The 24784-nt window shown below is 37.9% G+C and overlaps 1 protein-coding gene across 4 annotated transcripts in view; it reads right to left on the bottom strand.

Moving 5' to 3' along the window:
- Positions 1-327: 327 nt before the first annotated feature.
- The window catches only part of LOC136835071 (modifier of mdg4-like), an 81772-nt gene continuing 57315 nt past the window's right edge, over positions 328-24784 (bottom strand). Inside the window, exons 4-11 of one of the 4 annotated variants that reach the window (XM_067098238.1) lie at positions 19823-19925; positions 16253-16689; positions 13927-14190; positions 13365-13454; positions 12698-12791; positions 12357-12572; positions 5419-5585; positions 328-2825 (exon numbers count right to left, since the gene is read on the bottom strand). In XM_067098238.1, the coding sequence (XP_066954339.1) occupies positions 2598-2825; positions 5419-5585; positions 12357-12572; positions 12698-12791; positions 13365-13454; positions 13927-14190; positions 16253-16689; positions 19823-19925 (1599 nt within the window). In that variant the 3' untranslated portion in view covers positions 328-2597. Of the gene's footprint in view, positions 2826-5418; positions 5586-7318; positions 7496-12356; positions 12573-12697; positions 12792-13364; positions 13455-13926; positions 14191-16252; positions 16690-19822; positions 19926-24784 lie in introns of those variants that run through there. The other 3 variants (XM_067098239.1, XM_067098241.1, XM_067098242.1) reach the window with 3 other exon arrangements.

Genomic DNA, 24784 nt, shown 5'->3' with positions numbered 1-24784 from the left:
AAAAGTACAGTCCCAAAATATTTCACTCTTGAATAGATGATGAGACAAAAAAACCTAAATGTGACTAATCGTAAGTATGTATTCTACAAAAAATTCAAGACAAGAAAGAACAAAAGCTACAAAAATTAAGGAAAAATTTTCTCCATTTTAGCCAGTGTGATAAAGCATTATTAAGAATTCTTGCTTACACCACAATACATGTAAACTAAATAATTGTATATAAAACAGTACAGAGTACAGCACTTAAGAAAAAGTAATTACTTTCATTGGCTGCGTCTATACCAATATGTAAAACACCTACAAAAGTTATATTTTTTTCTTCACAAGTTTTTCTTTTTGGTTAAAGGAAAGAAAAAAAAATTACATAAATCAAGAGGCACAGCAATATGTAAAAACTAAATGTATATGCTGCAGTGGCTTGTTTTACATGCACCATTCCTGTGTGGGTCCATTAGTGAAAAAATACTGTGGTCGGGAAATATAAAACCCTGACATTCCCAATTCTTATAATTTCCCTTAAAGTATTAAAGCAAGAGTACAGAGAATTTGTGCAATAATTCTGCATCCTTTTCAAGAAAAATAAAATAAGATGACATGGACATTTACAACCTCATAAATATGGACAAAAAGAGCTGCCCAAGTCTTAAATTAAATGTATAATAGCTTCATCAATGCAACTTAAAAAATACATTAACCATTACTGTGTCACTTACCATGAGCAGACTGCCCCTACAAGGCCCTCTGCCCTATATGCTGGTGTTATGACACATGCTATCCTGTTAATATTAATCCTATCTACTAAATATACAACAAATTTAAAGCAAAGTATTTAAGTAGAAATACAGTAAAAATATTGAGCATTACCATGTTAGAAACAATATCATGTTTTGAGTATAACGAATGACAAGAACAGATACAGTATGACATTTAAGACACTATTATTTCTTTTTTAAGTAGATTAAAAATACAGTAACCACTGTTTTTCCTTGTACATTTTCAACAGTTCAGGCATCATATTTTCTAATAATGCTAACAATGGGAGAAGAAAGCTCAAGAGTCAAAGTTTTCTCATTAGCTACTCCAAATAATCCTCTAAAAAACAATGACATTTTGATACAAAGTCGAAAGTTAGGTCCACAAGTTTAATGAAAGTGGTGTTATCAAATTAAAACTTTAAAATAGACTCATGGAGGTTTTGTGATAGCTACTTTCAAAAGGATAAAAGAATGGAAGACTTACTAGAAGACTAGAACAATTTGTGAGGGGGAAAAATAAAATTTAAAAGGAAGTCTGACAGCAAAACTAACAGCAGTCTACATGGAAAAGCAGTGTGCGTGTGTGTGTGTGTGTGTGTGTATCCGAGTCCAATTACATGAAACTTAGCTGCTTATGACCATAAGTAAATACAATAATAACAAAACTAGATTTAAGGTATTGATGTTAACTAAAAATAAAAAGCGATTCTCAATCTTTAGTAAAATCTGTACTACTTCCTAAAGTTGGTTAAGTTCTTAACTATCTGGATGCTGCTTACCACCCAAAACCCTTTTGTTATTCACTGGGAAAATCAACTGTGGAAAAATACCAAACATTACAAATAAAACTTTCATACCCACAGTCTTGCATTACAATCACATTTTACAGCACTGAGTCAGTGAAATTTTTGAGGATTAAATGGACCCTGAATTCTTGAGGTAACAACTTCAAAAATGACTGCTTGAGCAACATTAAAGCTAATGCTTCAACCTCTTTGGAGTTCAATCAACAAAGTTCTCACCAGTCTAAAAAACTGTTCAAATGAATCAACAGCATTATTATCAATATGAACATTCAGGTCACAAGATGGGTTTTCTTAATATCAAGTACTTCATAATATCAATTATACATCATAGAATGTATTTCATAGCTAACGTTAGGGCAAACAAAAAATACAGTACTGCTTAACTTTGATGTCATTCATAAATCACACTTAAAAATGATTGAACCCTCTTGGGTCAGCGTAATAAATAACTAAAAATAAACCGGAACAGTCAAGTAAATAACTTTCTCATACAATCCAGAATCTTTACAAATCTTACTTATAAAAACAGAAAACATTCATACAAAATTTACATATTAAATGTGAAAAATACTCTCCCCATCTCTGAGTTATGACACCATCATGAGATTCCACCAACTATTTCTGATATGATATGTATCTGCCATGTCAAGTGACAATAGCTTTAAAGCAGTGAATATATGATATATACTCCTTGAAATGCATACATTTGTGAGATTCACAAACTTAAAGAATACAGATTAAAGCAGAAAGTATACCTTACTAATTTAATGAGACGAAGATGCCCACACCACACTCACTAAAATTGGCATTGCTTGAACTTTTCTGTCAGAAAATAATTTCAGATCCTCTCTTCCCCCTGAACATGCATAGTGGCATTTTTGAGCTTAAATGTGTAAAACCAAGAGAGGAACTTTGTCAGCAGTACTGTCAGTATTATTTCTGTTTAATACAAAAGCTGTACAACTTCTTAAGACCAAGATTTACACCAACACATAGTGTTTCGTTACAATACTTAGTAAAATATGAAAGAATTAATTTACTTATCTAGTAGCTGAGAAATGATTTTCCTGCCTTCATCATCCTGTTGTTGGGTTGGCACTGCAGGATTGGACTTGATAATGATGTGCGGTCCTGAAGGATGTGTTCCTCCTGGGTCCTGAGGGCTATCTTCCTCAGTACCCTGAGATTCTAATTCAGTTACCGGTACAGGGATCTTGAGTAATGGAGGAGGTGGTGGCCGTGATTCACTTGTTTCTGACACCCCCTAAATGGAAAATTAAATTCAAGTATAATGGCTACAAAAACAGTGACATGTACAAAATTCCATCAATATGAACAGATACTTGCCTTACATACACAGAGAAATTTTTTTAGTAAAAGATTTCAATAAAAAGCAACAAAATAATTTGTACTGCTTTTAAATGTTGTAATACTCAAACCTCTTACAGGTAAACATTGAGGAAGGTTAGACAAACTTAACACTAAGCAGCTGCCTGAACAAACAGTGGTAATATGATGAATAGAAAGACTTTGTCACTAAAACAAAGGCCCTTTCAACGCCACTCATAGTCTCAACTTTACTTTCTTTACCAATAAAATGTGTACCAATCACAAGATAAGTGCCTCCCAGTAAGAATGAAATGTTTGTCATATGAAAAAGAAATATTTTAATCTTGCTTGTATTCATAGCAATTCTGAAACATTTATTTTTATCGTGCTTGATTTTCCCAATATGAATTTCACATCTTGGTAATGTTATTGACACTCCTGCTTTTTCAAATCTTCCAATCCCTAATCCTATGGACTTGCTGTTACTACATCCTGAGATAGAAGACAGCCTAGTTCCTAGTCCCAAAAACCATCTTTTCTAAGAGTGCCTTCTGGGGTACTGAATCAGGTTTCAGTACATGCACCTCCTCAAGTATCCTCCTCTAAGGAATGTATTAACTGCTGCCCTCCAAGCGTTCTTCATCTACCAACAGATATCATCTTTCATTCAGCTACTGCGATTATTGGCACAGTTACCTTCATCCACATCCTGTAACAATGGTGCATCCTGTAATAATGGTGCTAATTCAGACTTCATTCATAGTTGTGTACTGACCGCCACCTCTGAAAAGGTGTCCACAAGTAACCTGCTTTAAAATAGGGCTTTTGCCTTATGAATGAAGGTTTATGGGAGCTAATTCTCTTCTCCATCCCTTTCTCAGTCTTCCAGGGATGTTAATCCCTTGTCAAGGTCAGTCACCCCCAGTCATCCAAAGAGGACGAGTTTGCTGCCCATGGTGCCTGTGACCCAGGACAGAAGACCAGGAAGTTCTCACCAGACTGCTCCTAGGACACCCTCCTCTTCAATCATCCCAGTCACTCCAAGGAAGGCCCGCTTCAACCTGTCTCTTGACATAATGCTCTAGTTGAGTTCCCTGATGGGAATGATGAGGAATCAGACAAGGAAGGCCATGCAAGAAGAAGCCACTTTTGGTGAAAATATGAACTGGGTTTGTAAGGCATACAATCTTCTGTGGCTGCCTTGTCTCTGGAAAGAAATGTCTGCAGAACTTCAGTATGATGACTTTTCTCCCAACTGGCAGGACATCTGAAATCCCTCGTTACCGTTATAAAGATATCTTTGCTGGCTTCAGACTGCTGATGGCTGGCATGAGTACAATAGTATACAATAATCTGTTGGTTGCCCCTAACACCAACTTGCAGGATATCAGGATCCCATTTATGAATGAAAACATACAAAATGAAAACAAAAAAAAAGAGCTTTGAGCTTTCCCTACAAAAAGTGGCTGGGACTAACTTCTTTGTGTTAAATAATGTTTATTTCAAATAATGAAATCTAGCTGCAGTGAAGGTGATCTTGCTCTCCTGTCCAATCACTGGTAATATCAGAAAAAAAATATTGATTCTACCAGTACATGAACACTGACGAGGATGAGAAGGGTAATTGTTATGAAAACAAGAGGAGCAATTTATGTACTACTCATAGATGTTCCCTAGCACAAGCAGGCTTAAGGAAGTATATAGGAAGCAGTTAGGTACCTGCGATGCTCTTTCAGACTTGACTTGGCATTTGCAAGGAAACCTTAACTGGGGTTTTGAATGCAGTGTGATTCAAATAGATTTTAGTGCTGCTTTCGATTTAGTAAATCACAAGGCACTTATTAAATTTTATAAACTTCAGAATCTTGGAGTGGGTGGATGTTTTAGGATTACTTCAAAATTTCCTTACACTTAAGCAGCAGCAAGTTGCTGTGGGTGGGATCTTTAGTGAACCAAGACCTATTCTGTCCGCAGTTCCACAGGGTAGTGTTCTTGGTCCACTGTTATTTTTAGTGTATACATGTGATATGGTTGTTGCCCTGGAAAACAAAATTGTTCAGTATGCCAATGGTGCAATGAGTCTGAAGCTTTAACTATTCTAGGTGTAACTTTTGACTCACATCTAACTTTTGAGAAATAAGTTTCAGCAAACGCTGCATGAAAGTTAGGTATTGTTCATAAGGCTGAAGAAGAAAAAGAAGAAAAAAGGGCATTTTGAAGACATAAAAATATAAATGACATGTCTCTTCCTTCTCTCATTTTACCTTATCACAAAGTACATTGAAATTTCCCAACACACTACAGTATCTGCTTGTTTCAATACAAAAAAAAATTAATAATAATAATCAAGCAGAATTTTACAGAAAAGGTTTAGAACAGAAGTAATTACGGGTAATGGTTAACCACTGTAAACATATTTTCAAAACAAAGCTATGGGAATTCTGATATTCGTGCCACTCTGAGACAGCACACATAAGAAGGTTTACATGCTGACAGCGCAGCTACAACAAAAAATATTCAATACTTACTTTGCTGGAAGGTGGTGAAGCCATCTGAGATGCTAAAGCCTCCCTAGTTGCAGACTGGTGAGCTTTGGCTTTTGCTAAGAGGGAGTTTAAAGTCAAAGCAGCATTCAAAACAGCCAACCCATCCTGTGGATCTGTTTCTGGGATATTCTCTCTGTCCATGGGTGGGTCTGGTAATAAATGTAACTTGGTTACTGTAATATTTTTTTCACAATATGTAGCTAAAATATTGCTTATAAAACATCCTAATTTTATATACAAACCATAATCATAATAAGCCTTATTCCATGTAGAACAGACCTAGCTAACTGACTTCAAGAGTTGAAAGAAGAAAGGTTCCCTTATGCATGTTCAACCTCCAAGTCCACCTTCCATCTGCAAAATCTCTTTTTCTCCTGCACCAAACCCTATCTAGAGGAGTAAGGGGAAGTGAGGAGGGCACTGAAGAACCTGATCAATGGTTTTGTATAAAAATTTTTTTTCAAAAACAGTTTGTTATACAAAAAAACCAATAAATAAATTTAGCTACATTAATTTAGCATGGAGGGTGAATCACAACAGCCTATGAAGAGCATACAAGACCCAGATGCAGGAAGTTCATTCCTGTAAATGGCGGACAGTGATGCTGATAACAATGTCAGATATCCAGTTATGGAGATTCGTTTTCTAACATCACAATTTTGATTTAGCAAGAATTTACTCATAACATTCATTTTCAAATTAACCACAGACCAGGGATGGTCCCAACTGGCGATGATGTCACAAACAACGATAATACGATAGTTCAAGAAACTGTCAAATAATCGACAGGAAATGTAAAATTCAAAATTTTTTGTTAATAAGAAAAATTAAAGAAGGATGTGCATTCTCTCTCTCTCTCTCTCTCTCTCTCTCCAAGTCCATTTTAGGAATAAAATGATAATTTATACGATAAGTCAATTATTTTGATACTTACCTACCATTAAGGGGATCGGCCGGTTTCCCACTTTTTTAATGACAGGTTGTTGATATATAGGGGGTTTGTTTAAGGACATTATGTGGAACTTCTGGGGAAAAAATTTTTGGTCAATGACCTTAGGTTTTGTGACGCCACAGCGATTTCCGGCCAAAATTGGTCATTTTCAAAATGCATCTTCTCCTTTGCTTTTAGTTTTTAAGGGATGGGATTTGAACCACGTATAAAACACATATGAACCTTCAATAAAATGCCAGGGATTTTTGATTTTTCAATTCTTCTTCGAGATATGAATTTTTTTTTCTTTATGAAATTTTCTCGGGAAAATGACAGAAAAAAAATGACCAAAAATTAGCAACTCAAATTATTAAAAATCCCCGGCATTTTATTAATCTACCATGTTTCCCCATGTTATATATAAAATTTCATTTAGACTGGTCCAATACTAAGGGAGGAGATGCATTTTAAGGGCGAAAAACTTGTTTTGAGAAACGGGCCTTCAAAGTTTTAGTTACATAAAAAAAGTAAAAGGGCCTTCAAAGACTGTGTTACAATTAATTTTATGGTTTTAATTTTCATTTTTTGGATATTAATTAATGCAAAATGATTATATATAAGAATATTACTTGATTATTTATGTACCTAAGACACATTATTATAAATTTTAGGTTCCTGGTCCCCCCCCGTCTGATCTTGTTGCAAGGTATTACTCTAGGGTATCATAGTTGCCTACACTTTTTTATTAGTGTCTCGAATCCATCCCTTGCCAAATGGATCCTGGGAATTACTTTATATTCACAATTAGGGATTCGTGACTCAAGTAATTCATCAAGTCTTGCTTCACTTATTATAATCATTTTATTTTAAGGATCGTCTATAATATCAGCCTCCGAGCTACTGCTTTCTTCTTCTAAAATATCTTTGCCCTTTAGTAGTGGCGAACGAATAAAGATGCGTTTAGGGGTGGATGTGGTTGGTCCCTGGTCAGCAGAGATCGTTGCCTGCACCGTTTGCTGGACGACAGCTCTCTCTCTCTCCGTCACTCCATTCCCCTCTATGGCACTAATTTCTTGAATTCTTTCTTCTACTTCTCGCCTGGACTTTTCCACTTGGCTTTTCCGCATTCTAGAAGCATGAAGTGAACTCTTTGATCTTTTAGGCATGGTGAAAAAACCAAAAACACCGCAGAAAATACAGAGTTCAGTCAAGGCTAGCGAGCATGAAAAACATGTCCTTCTGGCTTGGAAGTTTATAGGCAACTCTCGGCCACAGTCGGCGTCATGGTATGACGTGTGCGTTGTCATGGTTAGGAATAACTAAAAAGGTGCCAAGTAGGATATTATTGACATTATACATTTCATTTCAAAGGAAGTTTTAAGTAACATATATCGCAAAAAACTATACCAGACTAAATCATTTATGCTACTGGTGTATTATGGGTATATAGTTATTGTTACATTTGAGGCCATAACTAGAGAAATAAGGCAAATTTTAGCATAATATTTCGTGGACACATTCTTGAACCCTATACGAAGCCATAGAATTTTTTTCAGCAAATTGAATTTTTTAAAGATATTTTGGGTTTTTAGGCGGCCGATCCCCTTAAAGTTAGCTTATATCTTCGCGCCATTAAGTGGAATTGGCATAAAAAAAAAAATAAAATAAAAAAATAATACTTGGCTAACTGGCTAGGACTGTCTCTGTAATCACCTGTTTCCCACCAGGTGGGGCTGGGATGTTTCTGTTCTTGTCAGAATTCTTCATGACCACCCACTAAGATGTGAGGAGGCTGGGTGGTTTCCATTTTACCAGTAGGTGGTAAGTATCAAAATAACTAATTTTATCATGAAAATTATCATTATTTGGAATGATTCTTACCTACTGTTAAAGATAGCTGACTACCACATTGAATGAGGATGGTAGGTTAGTGCGGCCAGAGAAACAATGCTCAGCTGAGCGAACTAAAAGCTGTTTAACAAGGAGAGAAAAGATTCTCAAGATTCTTGCCTGTTGTGTGATCCTTACTGGCAAGTACTGTCGCCAGACATTGGAACCACAATAGGGTGTAAGGCCCTCGTAGCGAGACTTGCTAGAGAATCCTTAGGGGGGAAAAAAGGACTCTATCTTGTAAAGTACTAGTGACTCCTATGTCTGGGTCGAAAGCCCATAACCGACAATCCAAAACTAAAGACAACTACCACCTTCATATATGAAGGTGCGCTCCTATACATCAATGTATACCTTCATGCTCCCAAAATTCAATAACGGGATTTCCTAACAACTAACAATAAGATAGAAAGCAAGGTAACTATCATATCTGGTTCAGGAGAAAGCGTCCCTGCCGCAACGATAGGACTAAGGGCTTTACACATACTAAATTTGAACATTTTGCAAATGAGTCAAAAATAGTTACATTGTGGTGGTGATAGTATGGAAAATTGGGTTTGTGAGAAGAGGTTTGTGTTTTTGAAACCAATGTGTTGTTCGTTAGTGTTTTTTTTTTTGTTTATGAATGTGTTGTATCTGAGCATTATAAATCTTTGTTTTTTCTCTTTTTTTACTTGTAGTTTGTTTGAGTGTTTTTTCTCTTTTTTTATTTGCAGTTTGTTTGAGAGTTAGGGTAGACTGAGGGGCTCCCCTTTGCCTGATCCAGAGAAAAGGAATCAAAGAAGCACAAACGTAAGAACAGAGATTTCCCTTCACAGGACAAGGGATTAGAATATTATGAAAGGGACAATGAAATAATAGTGGAAGAATAACCCCGAAGAAAGAGAAAATTAGAAGAGCAGTTGCAAATAGAGGAAGAGATAAGGCAGAGGAGTGAAAAAATATGGAGAGAATGTGAAGCTGCCAGATTGCACAAACAAAAACACTTGGTCAGGCCGTCCTTCTCCCCTTTTCCTCCAAACACAACACTAAATTCTAAAAGGTGCCGATCTTGACACACTTTCAGCAAAGAAAGTTCGACAGCAGTTTGGAACAAAAAAAATAGGTGTTGATCCATCCAGTACGAAGATGGATATCGGCGAAATACTGGCTGACGCTGAGCAAGCTAACTCCCAATCTGAAGAAGTCTCAGAGACCATAGTTTGGGGAAAACTATCAACCGCCACGGTAGTTGGTGTTTAGTAAAGCCCAGCAACCCGGAGTCCACAAAAACGCTGACTTTGGCCCTCTCTAACTCTGGAAATATTCAACCGACTGGGATGAAACTCTGGCTGTAAAGGTTTCCCGCTAAGGTCTCTAATTGTGCCAAATTTCACCGAAATCCATTAAGCCATTCCGGAGATCCAGATATCGATTTTTGGCGTTCAAGGAATGCGGTAGAGTGTAGGTGGGTGGGTGAGGGTCCTAACATACCTGTGGAGCAATAACAGTAAAAGATACAGCCGTGATACTTAGTTTTTCTGAAAGCTCGTACTCTAGAGGGTGCCTTTCGGAGTTTGTGTTTTGAAATAATGAATTTTAAAGGTAGAGTGGGCCATTCAAAGTAGCTCCCAAAATAAAAATTTCCTGATGCTCAGGTACAGATTGCTCACAACATTAGAAGAGAGGCTGTTTTCTTAATGTGTGAGAATAGCAAGTGGTGTTAGGAGAAACTGGCTGACTTATTCTCAATTATCTATTTATATAATACTAAAGCTCTCCTCTCCTTCCCTTCCTCCTACCCCTCCCCCTCACCTTCCATCTTCCATCTCCCTCCCTCCCGAGCACAAGAACAAGTGTTACTTTAGCTGTGTCCTCCCCTTCCCCTTCCCTCCCCCTCCCTTTCCTCTTCCACTGCCCTTCCCTTTCCCTCCCTCCCAAAGCACAAGATCAAGTGTTAATTTTAGCTGTGCCCTCCCTCTCTCCTTCCCTCCCTCCCCTTCCCCTCTCCTCCTCACCCCTCCCCTTCCATCTTCCCTCTTACATCCCCCTCCCTTCTCCCTTCCCCTCCTCCCCCCCTCTCACCTTCAATCTTCCCTCCCCTCCCCTTCCTCCTCTCCTCACCCTTTCCCTCCCCACTTCCCCTTCACTCTTCCATCCCCCTTCCCCATCCCCTCCCCTCCATCTTCCTAATCCACCTTCCCTCTCCATTCACCCCTCTCCCTCCTACCCTCCTACTCCCCCTTCCCTTTCCCCCCCCTGGTACTGCCACAGACTTTTGCTATTATTAGTAGGGTTAACTGAGCTGTGGGTATGGGTATGGGTATGATACAGATATGGGTATGGTATGGATATGGGTATGAGTACAGTAGGAATATGGGTATGGGTAGGGTATGGTTCAGATATGGGTATGGGTATGGTACAGATATGGGTTTGGGTATGGGTAGGGTACGGTAAGGTATGGGTATGGAATGGATATGGGTAAGGGTATAAATATAGTACTGATATGGATAATGGTATGGTATATGGGTATGATACAGATATGGGTATGGTATGGATATGGGTATGGGTATTGGTATGGACCTTTTGTTAAAAATGTAAATAAAAAGTGACCCGTTGGTCCAGTATATAATACTAAAACTCTGAAATGTTTGTTCATTTATTTGTTAGTTTGTTTGCACACTGGACGGTAAAAGGGGATGGTGCTGCCCATTGACTTTTGCTGACTATTATTAGTAGGGTTAATTTACCTGTGGGTATGGCATGGCTATTGGAAGAGTGGAAGTGGTAGTAGTAGTGAAGGTTTTAGTGAGGCAGAGGAGAAAAAGCCATAAATGGTGTTCCTGAGGGAGGTTCCCCGGATTGAGAAATTTTGCAGCAGGAAGGGAAGAGACATATGTGAGTTTTTTAGGAGTATGAGAAGTATTGTACGCACAAGTAATGGGAGAATGAAAGTGTGTGGATGAAGCAGCTGGAAGAGTTTCTGGAAGGGCAGTTGAAAATGTGCTATACAGGCAGTCTCCAGTTAATGGTGGGGATTCTGTCCACGGCTGAGCGCCGCTAACCCAAAATCATCACTAACCCCAAATCGTCGCTAACCGAAAATCATTGATAATAGTACCAAAAACCCAGCTAAATAGCAGCGTTAACTGGATAATGGTGCCATTAACTGGATATTAGCGCCGATAACTGGATATTGGCACCGTTAACCAGAGATCAGCACTGTTAACTGGAGATCACGCCAAAATCCTCACTTAACTGTAATGTTAACCGGAGATTGGCGCCGAAAATCCAGTTAACGACATCACTAGCCAAGCACCAAAACACCGTAAACCGATGTTGCCGGTAAGCGGGGACTGCCTGTAGAATTATGTTTAAATTGCACTACCTTCCAACCTGTTCCCCCTATCTATAACTGCTTTGATTTATTTTGTTCTGTACCACATTGAATGAAAGCTGCGGGAAAGCAACATTTTATTTTCTTTATAAGTATGCTTGTGAATAAACTTCTTGTAGTGTTGTGAGAGTTTCTTTTTATATTCATTCCCCATATTTCAATTGTTGGTGTTGAATCCTTATCTTTTTAAAGATTGAAAGAACCTGCAATTTTTTTAGGGATCATGACAGTTAGCCAAGCTTTTTTTTTTTTTTTTTTTTTTTTTGTATGCCAAACGCACCCAATGGCGCAAAGATATAAGCTAACTCTGACAGTAGGTAAGATTCATTCCAAATAATGGTAAATATATAGCATTTTTTTTTTATCTAACCTTTCACCACTACTTATACAAATAGGCTGTATCAGTGACATACATATAGTCATTGACTTACAACCTATGTAACTTAAGACTTATCAACTTTACGACCATTATAAGACCACAAATATGTGGCCAACTGTGGCTAGCAGCAAATCTTCAGTGGGCTAAATACAAATTGCCATATATTCAACCATACTTACCAGGCCCATGGCTTGTTCAATAATTCAATGGACAAACAAGAAATCTGTTATTAATATGAAGATATCCAATGTAAGCAATACCATGTGCATCAGCAAGAAAATACAAAAAGCCCCTAGCAATGCTTACTGTACTTGTATGCAACTTTTTTGTGCCTCTTGACTTACCACTTTGCTCTAACTGCTCAGAACTTCCACTTTCCATGTCAGACACTCCAGCATGTTGCTTAGAATTCAAAGAAGGAAGAATCTTGCTGAATGACTCTTCTTTCTTCTTCTTGGGATTTCTTCTTCTTGTCATGGGTGCTGTCCTAAATAAATGACTTGGGCGATTTATCCCATGCAACTTGAAATACAATCCACAGGCATTACATACAATTTCCCCTGAAATAAAAGGAAATTTCAAAACTACAAAAATACAAACAATAAGCTTGTGTAAGAAAAGGTACAATATAAGACTGATGAACCAACTTAAAAACTTTGCTAGGGCAAACAAACGGAACTGTTACCTTTGTCATTACGACGCCATAACTTGGTGTTGTTTGTACCACAATTAGCACAGCTTGCATAAGGCATGAGCTTTGGTGACATTGTTGCCTGATTCTGAAAAATTATGATTTGATGAATTAACAACGACCACAAAAGAATTTATCCATGCAGAAAACAAATAACCTGCAAGAAAAGAATGAAAATTAACAGTGGCTAATGAAAATATAAGATTTTGTTACCATTCCTAATGTCATTTTATACAATGGAAACAACCTTATGAATTTATTACAACTGATTTCAAAACAACACCATTTAAATCATTTAAATAAGGGAGTAAAACTTTGATAGGATTTCAAATTAAATTGAAAATTCAATGTTACAGGGACAAAAATATCAATGTCATACAGAAAGTTTCAAAACAATTTATTTTCTAAAATATGACAATAAAACTGCCGTATATAAAAACAGAACCCAAGTATATACATCTAAACTAAGGACTTTTTCTTACATTAATTAGTATAAACTGTGTAGTTACTGATAACTATTTATCTTTAAATGTAGTTATTGGGTCGTTAGATGAAAAAATAATCTTGAAGTTACTTTTACTGAAATACCTCATTTTTCATAGATTATACAACTAATGAATACATTGAATACTGAAAACTCAAATGTTAGCTTAACACTAACCATTCCACCCTGACTTGCACTTGGGGAAGCCTCTTGGGTAGTGGGTTCTGGAGACTGGCTGGAATTTTCCCAAGCTTGACCACCACTCTGCTATATAAATTTCAGATTATTAACTAAAGTATTTCATTCAATTAACACAGATAATGCCCATAATACTGATATCGACTTACTCCACTTCATTTTATGAACTCATTAGTCATATGCAGCCATACTCAATGCAAACTCTAGCCACACAAACTAGATAGATCTTAAAGGAAATGCCTCGGTGTACATGTCCAGCTCATGTGAGATGTCATTCCACTTTGTGGCTTCCTCAAAAGGTTCAAGGATTTGTAGTAAAACACATTTTACTGGATAAACATTCAGAAGTCTGTCTTGCATAAAGTCCTGAATATGATCTCAAAGTTTTGCAATATACTTCAGCCCAAGGTTACAGTACTTATACATTTTTACTTCTCATCCATTCCTACAATTAATGGGTTCTTCTATAACAACTGTACATATCATACTTATAACAAAGAGAACACTAAATCATACTTAAAACAAAGAGAACACTACTAACCACAGCATATGATCCTAAACGAAAGAATCCCAGGGGTAACACTGACGAAGCGTGATTCAAGCTGCTACTGGACACCACAGGGTGTAATGCTGGAGGAGGCTGTAGAGCTGAAGAGACTTTAGGATAACTCTCTGAATCTTCAACAACATTACTCTCTCGATAACCTTCCCAGCTGTTTTCTTCTTCAATTGGATCATCTGGTCCCAAGGGTACTGACATAGGTTCTTGCTTCACTTCATCCTTCAATTCCTCTTTTATTTCAGTCTGTAATGAATTAGATGGCATGTGTAAGAACCAGCAAGAAAAATGCATTTTACCTATAGTATGTCGAGCGTATTCGGTCAAAAGTGGGTGTGAAAGGGTGCAGCAGCAATGCCAAATGTACTTTCCCCACTATGGGAATGGCATTTGGAGACCTACTTGTTATTCTTTAAAAGAAGACTTTAAATGAAAACCATATCTAATGATAACTGAGGGCAATTTTGTGACTAAATATTGCTAGAAATAGCATATGAAAACAGTAAGACAATGTGACACATTCTTTCCTCAAGTGTTGTCAAATCTGCATTTACCCTAAGGGGATAGTGAGGAGGAAAACAATTATAGCTTTGGGTCAGTAGCCCTGGGTTAATCCTTTTCATTAAAGGACACCCATACTTTACTATCGTAAAATAAAGAAAAAATCGCCCAAAACAAAACAAACGAAAAACAACGACCTTTACAAATAAAGAAAAAGATGTAGATCACATGAAGAAACAATTCTATAATTATGAAATACATGACTTAATATTATTATACTTAGAGAACAGAGAGTGTTAACTTGAATTAGTTGATATATAAATAATTTAATTTTTGCTCACATACAGTATCTTCATGTCAAAGGAAGTGTGAACTCTAAAACTCTGCTTTTTATAAGAAAAAGAAAATGAGGGAATACTACAGAAGATTATAAAAAATCAAGATCGAAAGAAAGAGTTTCCATAATCTGAGTTTCCTTCGAGAAACGGAAATATGTCAACAGCGTAAGGTGACTGGGGGGGACCCTTTTTGACTGACTTCGTTGGTTTGCCTCTACGTGGTCACCAATGAGAATCTTGGATCTCCCACACATGAATTTTTCGACCAGCCTAACTAGCAATTCTTTTTTTTTTTATTTAATGTTTCACAAAATAAAAGCTATTCTTTGCAAAATCTTATATTTAGCATCATGAATGGCATAAGAACTTCATTATAAGAAAAGGTTTGCCCCTTGTGAAATATAAAACATATCTAAAATTTTTAGGTGCTTGTACAGTTACAAACCTCTGCCCTATTAGGCTCAACAACACAAGTACACAGTAAAACAAATAAGAGATGATGGGCACATTACACCAGGTGACAACATCAGGATCAAAACATAATAAAATCCACCTGAATCAGTAGTGTATAAACACAGAAGAGCACAGTATACAGGAGGATTTACAATCAAAATACTTTATAATGTTACTACAGTACTCTTAATCTTTTGAAAGGCAGTGAAGGTAGCTTCAGAGATAGCCTGCTTTCCAGGAGGAAGGAATGGAAACTGTTACATTAAACACTACAGGAGGTTTTGTGCTCAATCTTCCAACCTTGCTCCTACCCTAATCGCTAAGAAAGATCTCCCTTCACTCATGATCAATCTATTGAATCTCATACCAACAATCACATGTGGCAAATCAATACTTTTTAAATATTAATACCTACAACTGAAACAAACCTTATGGCGATGGCAACAGATTGGTAGATTTGTATTAAGTAAAACACATACCTATAAGCCAAGGCATTTTCCATACTCAGGCATGATGGCATTAGTACCAAATTAATTACCTGAAGTATGACATTATACTGTACAAACTGAGTAATATAAGACTACAGTAAAAAAATAATGTCCCAACATGATAAATCAATTATAATATAAAGCTGCTTCCCTTGCACAAAGATAAAACCACAAAGTGTTACAGTGACTGACAGCCACAGAAGGAAATCTAAAACAGCAGTAGAGGCTATAGTGAAACACCAGGCTACTCATATATGAATTTTATGGAAAAAATAGGAAATAATAAATGGTGATAATTTATGAATATGCAGAATGATGAACTGAAGCCTTTACTAAAACTTGTTTTCCTTTATTAAAACCTTAGAGTACTAACAGGCGGGAGGTAGCCTTGTCCTGCACATCTTGGATGGTATGACCTTCAAGATAATAAAATATATGATCAGTGCATTACCAGCCTTATAAATTTTATTAACAGCAAAACAATGAAAGGACAACTTTGGGCAAAATGAACATAATTATCACTTTTACCTGGAGAAAATTGCTGGCAAGGACATCCAAAGCTGCACTACGTGGTGAAGGTCTAGATTTCCTTGATGAAAAGGACTCACTTGCTTGAGAATTCACTTGTGCTGTCTCATTTCCATGACGCATCGAAGAAACAATCTGGAGCCAACCTGACTTTTGGCTAGCTTTCTCCCCCTCTGATGTGGGTACAGTTACTTTCAAAGGAACTGTCAAGGGAATTGAAGGAGTAAGAGCTAGATTTGTTAGAGAAGGGTTTGTATCTGGGATTGATATCGTAGGAAAGTCTGGTTGTGGTGCTGCAACTGATACTGGTAAGGATTCAGAAGGAAATTCATTTCCACTTGGAATAGGAGGAGAATTTCTTACAGAAGTCTTCTTCTTCCTCTTCTTTTTCACTGGAGTGCTTTCATGGGTAGAAAAGTCTTGTTGTCGTTTTACACCTAAGAAGAATACACAAGGCATTATTAGTATAAACAAATACATATACAAGCCACTCTTGTATTTCTAAAAGTTGATAAAATGAACAATTTTTTTTTTTAAATTGCCCAATTATAAAAAAAAAAAATTCTTGCAAACCTTTTTTTTTACAATTAGATTACATTTGTGGTCCTTGAATGCCCCAGCCCCTTCCAACTTTTCATTTAACAAGAAGCACACTGGGAGCCCCATACAAGTGCAAAAAGATCCATGGGTCCTCACTACAGGCAGTCCCCGGTTAACAGCAGGGGTTCCGATCCCAGCCGAACGCCAATAACCAAATATCATCGATAACTGGCGATAACCGAAAATCATTAATAACCGGAACATCCCAGTAATTATGGTGACAAATGGCATTCACGACGCTATAAGCGCCAATAAACCACTTACTGGAGCCAAAAATCGCTTAGCAATGCCAATAAACTCCTTACTGGCACTAAAAATCTGGTTAACGACATCATTAGCCAAGTGTCGTAAAACCAATGCCACCAACAAGCGGGAACTGCCTGTAGATAACTGTCTCACTTTCCTAGTACAAGCACCACCCTACTTATGAACATTCAGAGACATGAACAGACAGGGTCGCAAGTTAAAACTGTGTTCAGAGCACTCCCCTTTGCCACCTGTAAGTTCAAATTTTACTCTGCGCACCTATTCTGCCTATCATATATACTCTTTTATCATGAGATATCCATCTGCAAGTCAAATAATACCGTTTTATTGAGAATACTGTAATGGTAATTTTAATAAAACTTGCATTATTCTAAAGTTGCCACTACAGTATTCATTTATGGGTCATTGAAGTGATGGAAACTTTCCAGCTCGATACAGCCAAATCATACTCCTCACAAGGGATCCGTCCACCACCCAAAACCTGTTAAGATCTTCTCATGAGGAGATCCATCCATTAAGGGTTAACAAGTCGACAACTGTAACGCAGCGCTTAATAAATGTAAATTAGTTACAGTAACTAACATAGGCAAACAGCTGTTTCTCGATTTGGTTGTTTATGTCAGTACTTGGTGCTGTTTATGCCAGTGTCTTGCACACAACAGTAAGTAGCTGTTTAATATAATAAATAGTAATGAATTCTTCAACAAGCAACAAATTTAAAAAGCCTGTCCGAATGTGTGAAGATTTGTATTTAACCTGCTGAACTTTTGCTTATTAGTTAAAAGCTAACTTAGAAATAGTATGCATTATCAATGGCATCTACCAAACCTGGGATAGGCATTGAAAGCCTAGGCCAATACAATCTATTGAACGCCTAGACCAATATAATCTACCAAAAAAGAAATCACACATTAAGCATAGCCTCGTACAATCTACCGAAAATGCATCTCACACTACAAACGATATATATGATGAAATCACGTTTTGGGATAAAATTTTAAGGATCGCAGGACACACGAGATCAGATGATACACAATTACATGGGCAAGTTACGTTTCTTTTTTATGATGTATATTTTTTAGTTTAACAAAAGTTTTCATCGGAAATAAACTGTGTTTGTGTACGCTGCAACCTTTAGAATTTGTATCATAATTAAATAGGCTTGAAGATATGGTACCTTTAAAGTGTCATTAAACACCAAATTACGAACAATTCAAGATACGAACGCCCTTCCGGAACATAACTTGTTCGTAAGTTGGGTAGTGACTGTAGTCTTTCCAGTTAGTTGGAGAAGACAGTGAGCTACACTGAGAAGAGGTTTATAAGAAAATTCTTTGTTTTTAAAAAGTTACATTTGTTTCAGCCTAAAACACATTAATACTTACAATTAGTCATTATCACAATTTAGGTGAGAAGGACTGAGCAGCTAAATGTCACAAAATTGCCTGGTGGATTCTTAAGATCCATTTGAAAGCTTTTTGGACCGAGATAAGCAACAGAATCCAAGGCTATCAAATAAGCAGAGCTGTATTCATCAAGCAGAAATGCTTCTTTAGGGGGTGTACTTAATTAATCCATGGCATATTCCCGGAAAGGACAATGCTTTTACCCACTATAAGATATGGAAGGGAATAACCCCTGAAAGTCTAAATCTTGAAGAATGTCATGAAGGGAAATGAAGATATGATTAATTTATTGACAATGACTAGTCTACCATGTCCAGAACCTCAACTGAAACAGGTACTACTTGCCCTGCTCCTAAAGAGTAAGTTTAACCAACCATATCACTTCCCTAAAGTATAAGCTCGCAAGAGTTATTTGTCGCTTCCATGTGCCAGCCATTAAAAAAGCTGACAACAACATTTTGTTTTCAAAAATAAAAGAGCAGCGTGACCTTGGATTTCATGGCCTGAGGAAGGATTCAAAACCTAGGCAAATTCTCCAGTAGGTGCCAGAGACTTTGCTCTACCTGCTTATGGATGTGTCTAGGGCATACAAGACAATGAATGTGAGCTAGTTACAAGTATTAGCTTCTAGGGAAATGCAAGGTACCTATATCAAAAGACCAAACGTCAAAAAATCCTAATTACAAAAGGGAAGTTTATTTTAAGTGTATGAAAGAGTGGATGTTATAACACCTATGAAGTGTAACAAAATAAAAAAAACACTTGTAAAGTGCAGGATAATCTCAAGTGCTGGTAACTTTTACTTCTATCCTCTCTAAGCGATAGGTGACTGCAAATGGTAATTTCAATTAACAATTCATGAGATGGCAACTGGATCACCTTGTGACTCAACTCATACAAGATCAGGTCAAGTTCAAACTACTAACAAATATCTTTGAAACCACCTTAATAACTGTAAACATAAGAGGATTCTCATAACATCAATTTGGCAACAAAACTCCAAATTCCTACGAAAAATAGTCAACCCTTGACCACCTTGTAATGCATCCAAAGTCATGTTAACTTTCTCCTGTGCTAATTATCACTGTGAAAAAATCATTATCACACTAGACATTATGAAAACATAGGTGAGACAAAGTGTCAGACAGGCTGGGGCATTTAGTATATCCCTTGGACCACTGGCCCAGGGGGAAAATAATGGATCAATTACTATTACTACTTCGATATTTTAGGAATGCATCAATACTACTACTTTGATACTTTAGGAATGCAAACACATTATAGGGTATATACTTACTTGGTGGTGAATTCACAGCTGCTTCTGGGACAGCTAAACCCTTTATTTTGAGACATTCTGCTGTTTTCAACAAGGATGCCAAATTTGCCTGTCGTACATTGACCTGGAAGAGGGACAAGCAATGAAGCTAAAATTACAGTACAAATATATGTATAGTACATATATATAAATATATAGAAAAAAATTTGTACAAAACAGATTAAAGGACAAATATTCACTTATAGTGTTGTTAGAGGTCTGTGCTCAACAAACAATCTAAATCATAATTCACTTCACCATCATCACATTATAAACTTATAAATTATCATACACTGTCTATGGCATAAAAATTTTAATAAAGCATCCTATGAGACAGACAACCTAAAGCCCTCTCCAGCCACAAGGTGAAAAAATCTTAAAAAATGGAAGCAATAAAGTTTCCTTTCAAGGAAAGAAAAAAGTTTACAAGTCAGGAAAACCAGAATCAAATATAAATTTCAAAGATTTACTAAAGGGGTTGTGAGATACATCAAGTATCATAAATCCAAATAATTTACATTGTCCTATGTACTGTATACAAATATGAAATTCTCATTATAAAATTTTCATATATACTTACCAAGTACAGTAATTACATAGCTAACGTTTCTACTCGCACGACAGCCTTTTAAAAATCTGCGGCGCTTCTACTGTTTTTGTGTAGGTGACAGGCCCTGTCCACTATTGGAGCACCCGGGAAAACAACCAGCAGGTAAGCTCAATGCAGGTAAGCTCAATTTTTTTGTGCCCTTATGTCCATAAGGAGGGAGGAGGGTGGGCTCCAATTCTGTAGTTACTTGTTAAGTATACATGAAACTTATTTTTATACTGAAAATGTCATTTTCAAACAAGTAACTTACCATTGAATGGAAGAGGGATATATAGACTTATTCTACTTCAAAATATTAAAGCACAGTAAAGACTTTGAAATAGAAAATTTTGCCAGCATTGATACAGTGCTTGTTGTTTCCTCACCTGGTAGGAGAGCTACTGCAGGTGAATACCGCCTCTGGTTGGTGCTCATCTTAACCTGTAGTGGCATGGCGGTTGAGCCGTGGGTCGCCTCTACTTAAGTGGGAGCTTTGCAGTGGAGGATAGGCCTGATGGCTAGCAAAGCATATGAAAGTGCCCTTGCCCTGGGTGCAGTACCAAGTTTAAAAATAAACCAGACAACACTGTCCCCTACTCTGAAAACATCACAGCCCATCCACTGAGACTGGAGGGTATTCCAGGTACACTGTAACCCCAGGCTCCCCAAAAACTCAAAAACCCTACACCAAGGCCAAAGGATAGGAGAAAAAGAGTGCTTCCTATGAATCCTATCCCAATACCATGCCAGGCACCAATAAAGGTTCCAAGGTACTGCAATTATCAAACACTGTTTCCACCTCCTTCAAATGGTGCGATGAGAAAATAGACCTGCACTTCTAGTAGGTTGACTGAAGAATGGAAGTTATGGACATATTGTACCTGAAAGCCAAAGAGGTAGATACTTCTCTGACATCATGAGCTTTCACTTTAAAAGTTGGCAACATGTCTTCTTGGATCCATGAATTGCCTCTGAAATCAAGTCCCTCAGGAAGAACAACAAGGCATTCTTAGACAGAGGGCGAGAAGAGTTCTTAATTGAACACCAGAGGTTACTGGATGGACCTCTGATCTCTGTCCTAATCATATAGTGCCTCAGAGCTCTGACCAGACAGAGTACTTTCTCTTCTTCCTCTAAGCCAAGGATGTCCATTAAATTCTAAATGGTGAAAGAACGAGATTAGGACTTGGACAGGTCCTCGTTCTTGGCCAAAAAGTCTATGGAAAGGAGCAAACTGCATCCCCTTTGGAAAAACCTACTATTTTATCGATGACTTGCATTTCGCTTATGTGTTTTGCAGTAGCTAAGGCAAAGAGAAAGAGTGCCTTACGAGTGAGGTCCCTCAAAGAAGCAGAACAAAGGGGTTCAAAAGCAGGACCTGCAGGCCATTTCAAGATTACATCCAGGTTTAAAGAGACCTGATTGTCCTTCCTCTGTTTTGACATATCAAAGGACTTGATCAGGTCATTAATGTCCAAGTTTGACGAAAGAAGCCAGGCCTCTATGTTTAAAAACTGAGCTAAGCATAGCTCAATACCCCTTAGTGGTGGAGGTCCTAGAATTCCTCAGATATAGAAAGAAATATGCAATGTGCGCTAGAGATGTCTCAGAAGAAGAGACATTGTGGTTGTGGCACCACCGATGGAAAACTGCCCACTTGGCCTGGTAGACGAGGCTAGAAGATCTTCTCCTGCATTGTGCAATAGCTTCTGCAGCTCCCCTTGAGGAACCTTTCGCTCTGACAAGCTTGCAGACAGTCTGAAGCCTGTCAGTGGGTTGTTTGAGTAAAGATGGTTTTTGGGGAAGGAGTCTTGGAAAATCTATGAGTAACTGAAGAAGGTCTGGGAACCATTCTTTCAAGGGCCAAAACGAGGCTATGAGGGCCATAGTGGTGGACTTGAAATTTGTTCATCACCTCCCTGATCATGCTGAAGGGAGGAAAAGAGTACAGATCCTGACTGGACCAGTCTTGCCACATGGCATCTGTTGCCCATGCAAGAGGACCTGGGACTGGAGAGCAAAAGGGAGGAAGATGATGGTTCTTGCAGGTGGCAAACAGGTCTAAAGTTGGCTTGCCCTGCAGTTTCCAAAGATCTAAACAGGCCAGGGGATTCAAGGTCCATTCAGTGGGAAGGAACTGCTTCCAACGGCTCAGCTCATCCACCAAAATATTTAATTTTCCCTGGATAAACCAAGCGACCAGAGTCACTTGATTTTGATCTGCCCACTGGAGTAGATCTCTTGCTGCCTGGCAGAGAGGAAAGGAATGAGTGCTACTTTGTTTCCGGATACATGCTAAGGCCACGGTATTGCCAGCATGGACTACCACTTTCCTGTTGTGGACCATGGTTGAGAAACACTGAAGGCTTACATGAACCACTTTCAGTTCTCTGACATTTATATGTAGACTTTGTTGCTCTGGCGTCCACGTGCCAGATACTTCCCAATTCCCCAAGTAGAGTTCCACAGCCTAAGTATGAGGCATCTGAATAAAAGTATAGGTCGGGGCTCAGAGGTTGAAGGGACTTTCCTTCTGACAGTCTTTCTTCGGATAGCCATCATTGCAGGTCCACTTTAATCTCCAGGGTGATCGTAAACAAGTAAGTGTCAGGCTGTGTTTTCCTCTCCCAGTTGGCCTTTAGGAAGAATTGGAGAACTCTCATGCAATCTGCCTAGTTTGACAAACATCTCTATTGATGCCAACATCTCCAGCAGGCTCAACCATTGTTGAGCTGAGTAAGGCCGAAAGGGCTAGAAACCTGTGGACCATCTGAAGGCAGTTGGAAATTCTCCTGGGAATGGAAAAGCCTGAAAAGTCAGAGTTGAGAGTCATCCCCAAATAGAGGATCTCTTGAGACAAAGCCAACTGAGACTCCTGTAGATTGATAACAAGGCCCAGTTCTTTGGTAAGAAGCAAAACCTTGTGCAAATTCTTCATACACTTTTTCCTTGACGGGGATCGAAGCAGCAAGTTGTCCAGATACAGACTTACATTGATCCCTATCAAGTGGAGCCATTTTGAGAGAGGAGCCAAGACTCAAGTGAACACTTAAGGGGCTGTCGAAAGGCTGAAGCAATGGGCCCGAAACTGATATACTTTGTCCTGAAAGACGAACTTTACATACTTCCTGGAGTCTGGATGGATCAGAATGTGAAAGTATGCATCCTGCATGTCCAATGTTAACATCCCGTCACCCTGGTGAAAGGATGAAAGGACTGAATGGTTCATCTCCATCTTGAATTTTGTCTTCTGGACAAATGACTGAGGGCACTTACATCAAGCGCAGATCTCCAACCCCCCTATGTTTTCAGGACCACGAAGAGATGGTTGTAAAAGCCCTCCGTGTTGGTGTCCTCGACTTCCTCTGCCTCCTCTTGGAGGGAGGAAACTTCCTCCAAAAGGGTCATACGTCTCTCTGAGCCTCTCGAGTAAGCCGACAATGTGATGGGAGAAGTGACTGATGGTGGGCTCCCCAGTTATTATGATTATTACAGTAGTTTAACCAGACCACTGAGCCGACTTTCAGCTCTCATAGGGCTGGCCCGAAGGATTAGATTAAAATACCAGGTCTAGGCCTGGGGACAAACACTAGGACCTAGTAGATCATTCAGTACAATGATGAACAAATTAAAATGAAATTAAAAACTGCACATAGGCACATGCTCTCATACTGGAACACAAACACACAATAAATACATTTACTCATGCTTCCTTACATACACACTAAAAAGGTATATTAAAATTCAGAATATAAACTAAGTAATATTTTAAAATTTTGTTTTTTTATTTTAAATTCGACAAATGCTACAAGGGTTTTTGTTTTTTTATTTACTTATTTTTATATTTTATTAATTAAATTACATTTCCTAATGAACATCAAAATTGGAAAGACTGAAAATGTTAAAGATTCTGACAAAATTTCCTCCATTGATTTATTTCCAAAAGTTGACAGTTGCTGTTGGTCATACTTTGGACACTTGCATAACACGTCTGACTATTATTATCACCCTGCACGCTGAGCACTTGGGAGCTGGGCCACGTGGGCTGCTCTAGAAGTGCCCACATGTCAGATGAGTGTGGCCTATTCTGAGACGTTAGAATTACTTGTACGTGTCTCTCTCTCCGATATGATGAACTCCATTTTTTAACATTAGGTTTTATTTGTTTCAATTTATTACTTTCAGGTTCTTCATTCCATATATATTGCCATTTATTTATGATACCCATTTTTATGCGTTACATAATTAATCAGTAAAAAGGATATGCACATTTGATCGTCATGTGGGTTGCTTCTTTGCCTGCTTTGTCTGCATCTTCATTTCCCTTTTATTATATAAGTTATGGAGAAATAATT

Source organism: Macrobrachium rosenbergii, chromosome 54 (assembly GCF_040412425.1).
Source record: "Macrobrachium rosenbergii isolate ZJJX-2024 chromosome 54, ASM4041242v1, whole genome shotgun sequence".
Taxonomy (NCBI): Eukaryota; Metazoa; Arthropoda; class Malacostraca; order Decapoda; family Palaemonidae; genus Macrobrachium; species Macrobrachium rosenbergii.
This window is presented reverse-complemented; position numbering and strand designations above follow the sequence as displayed.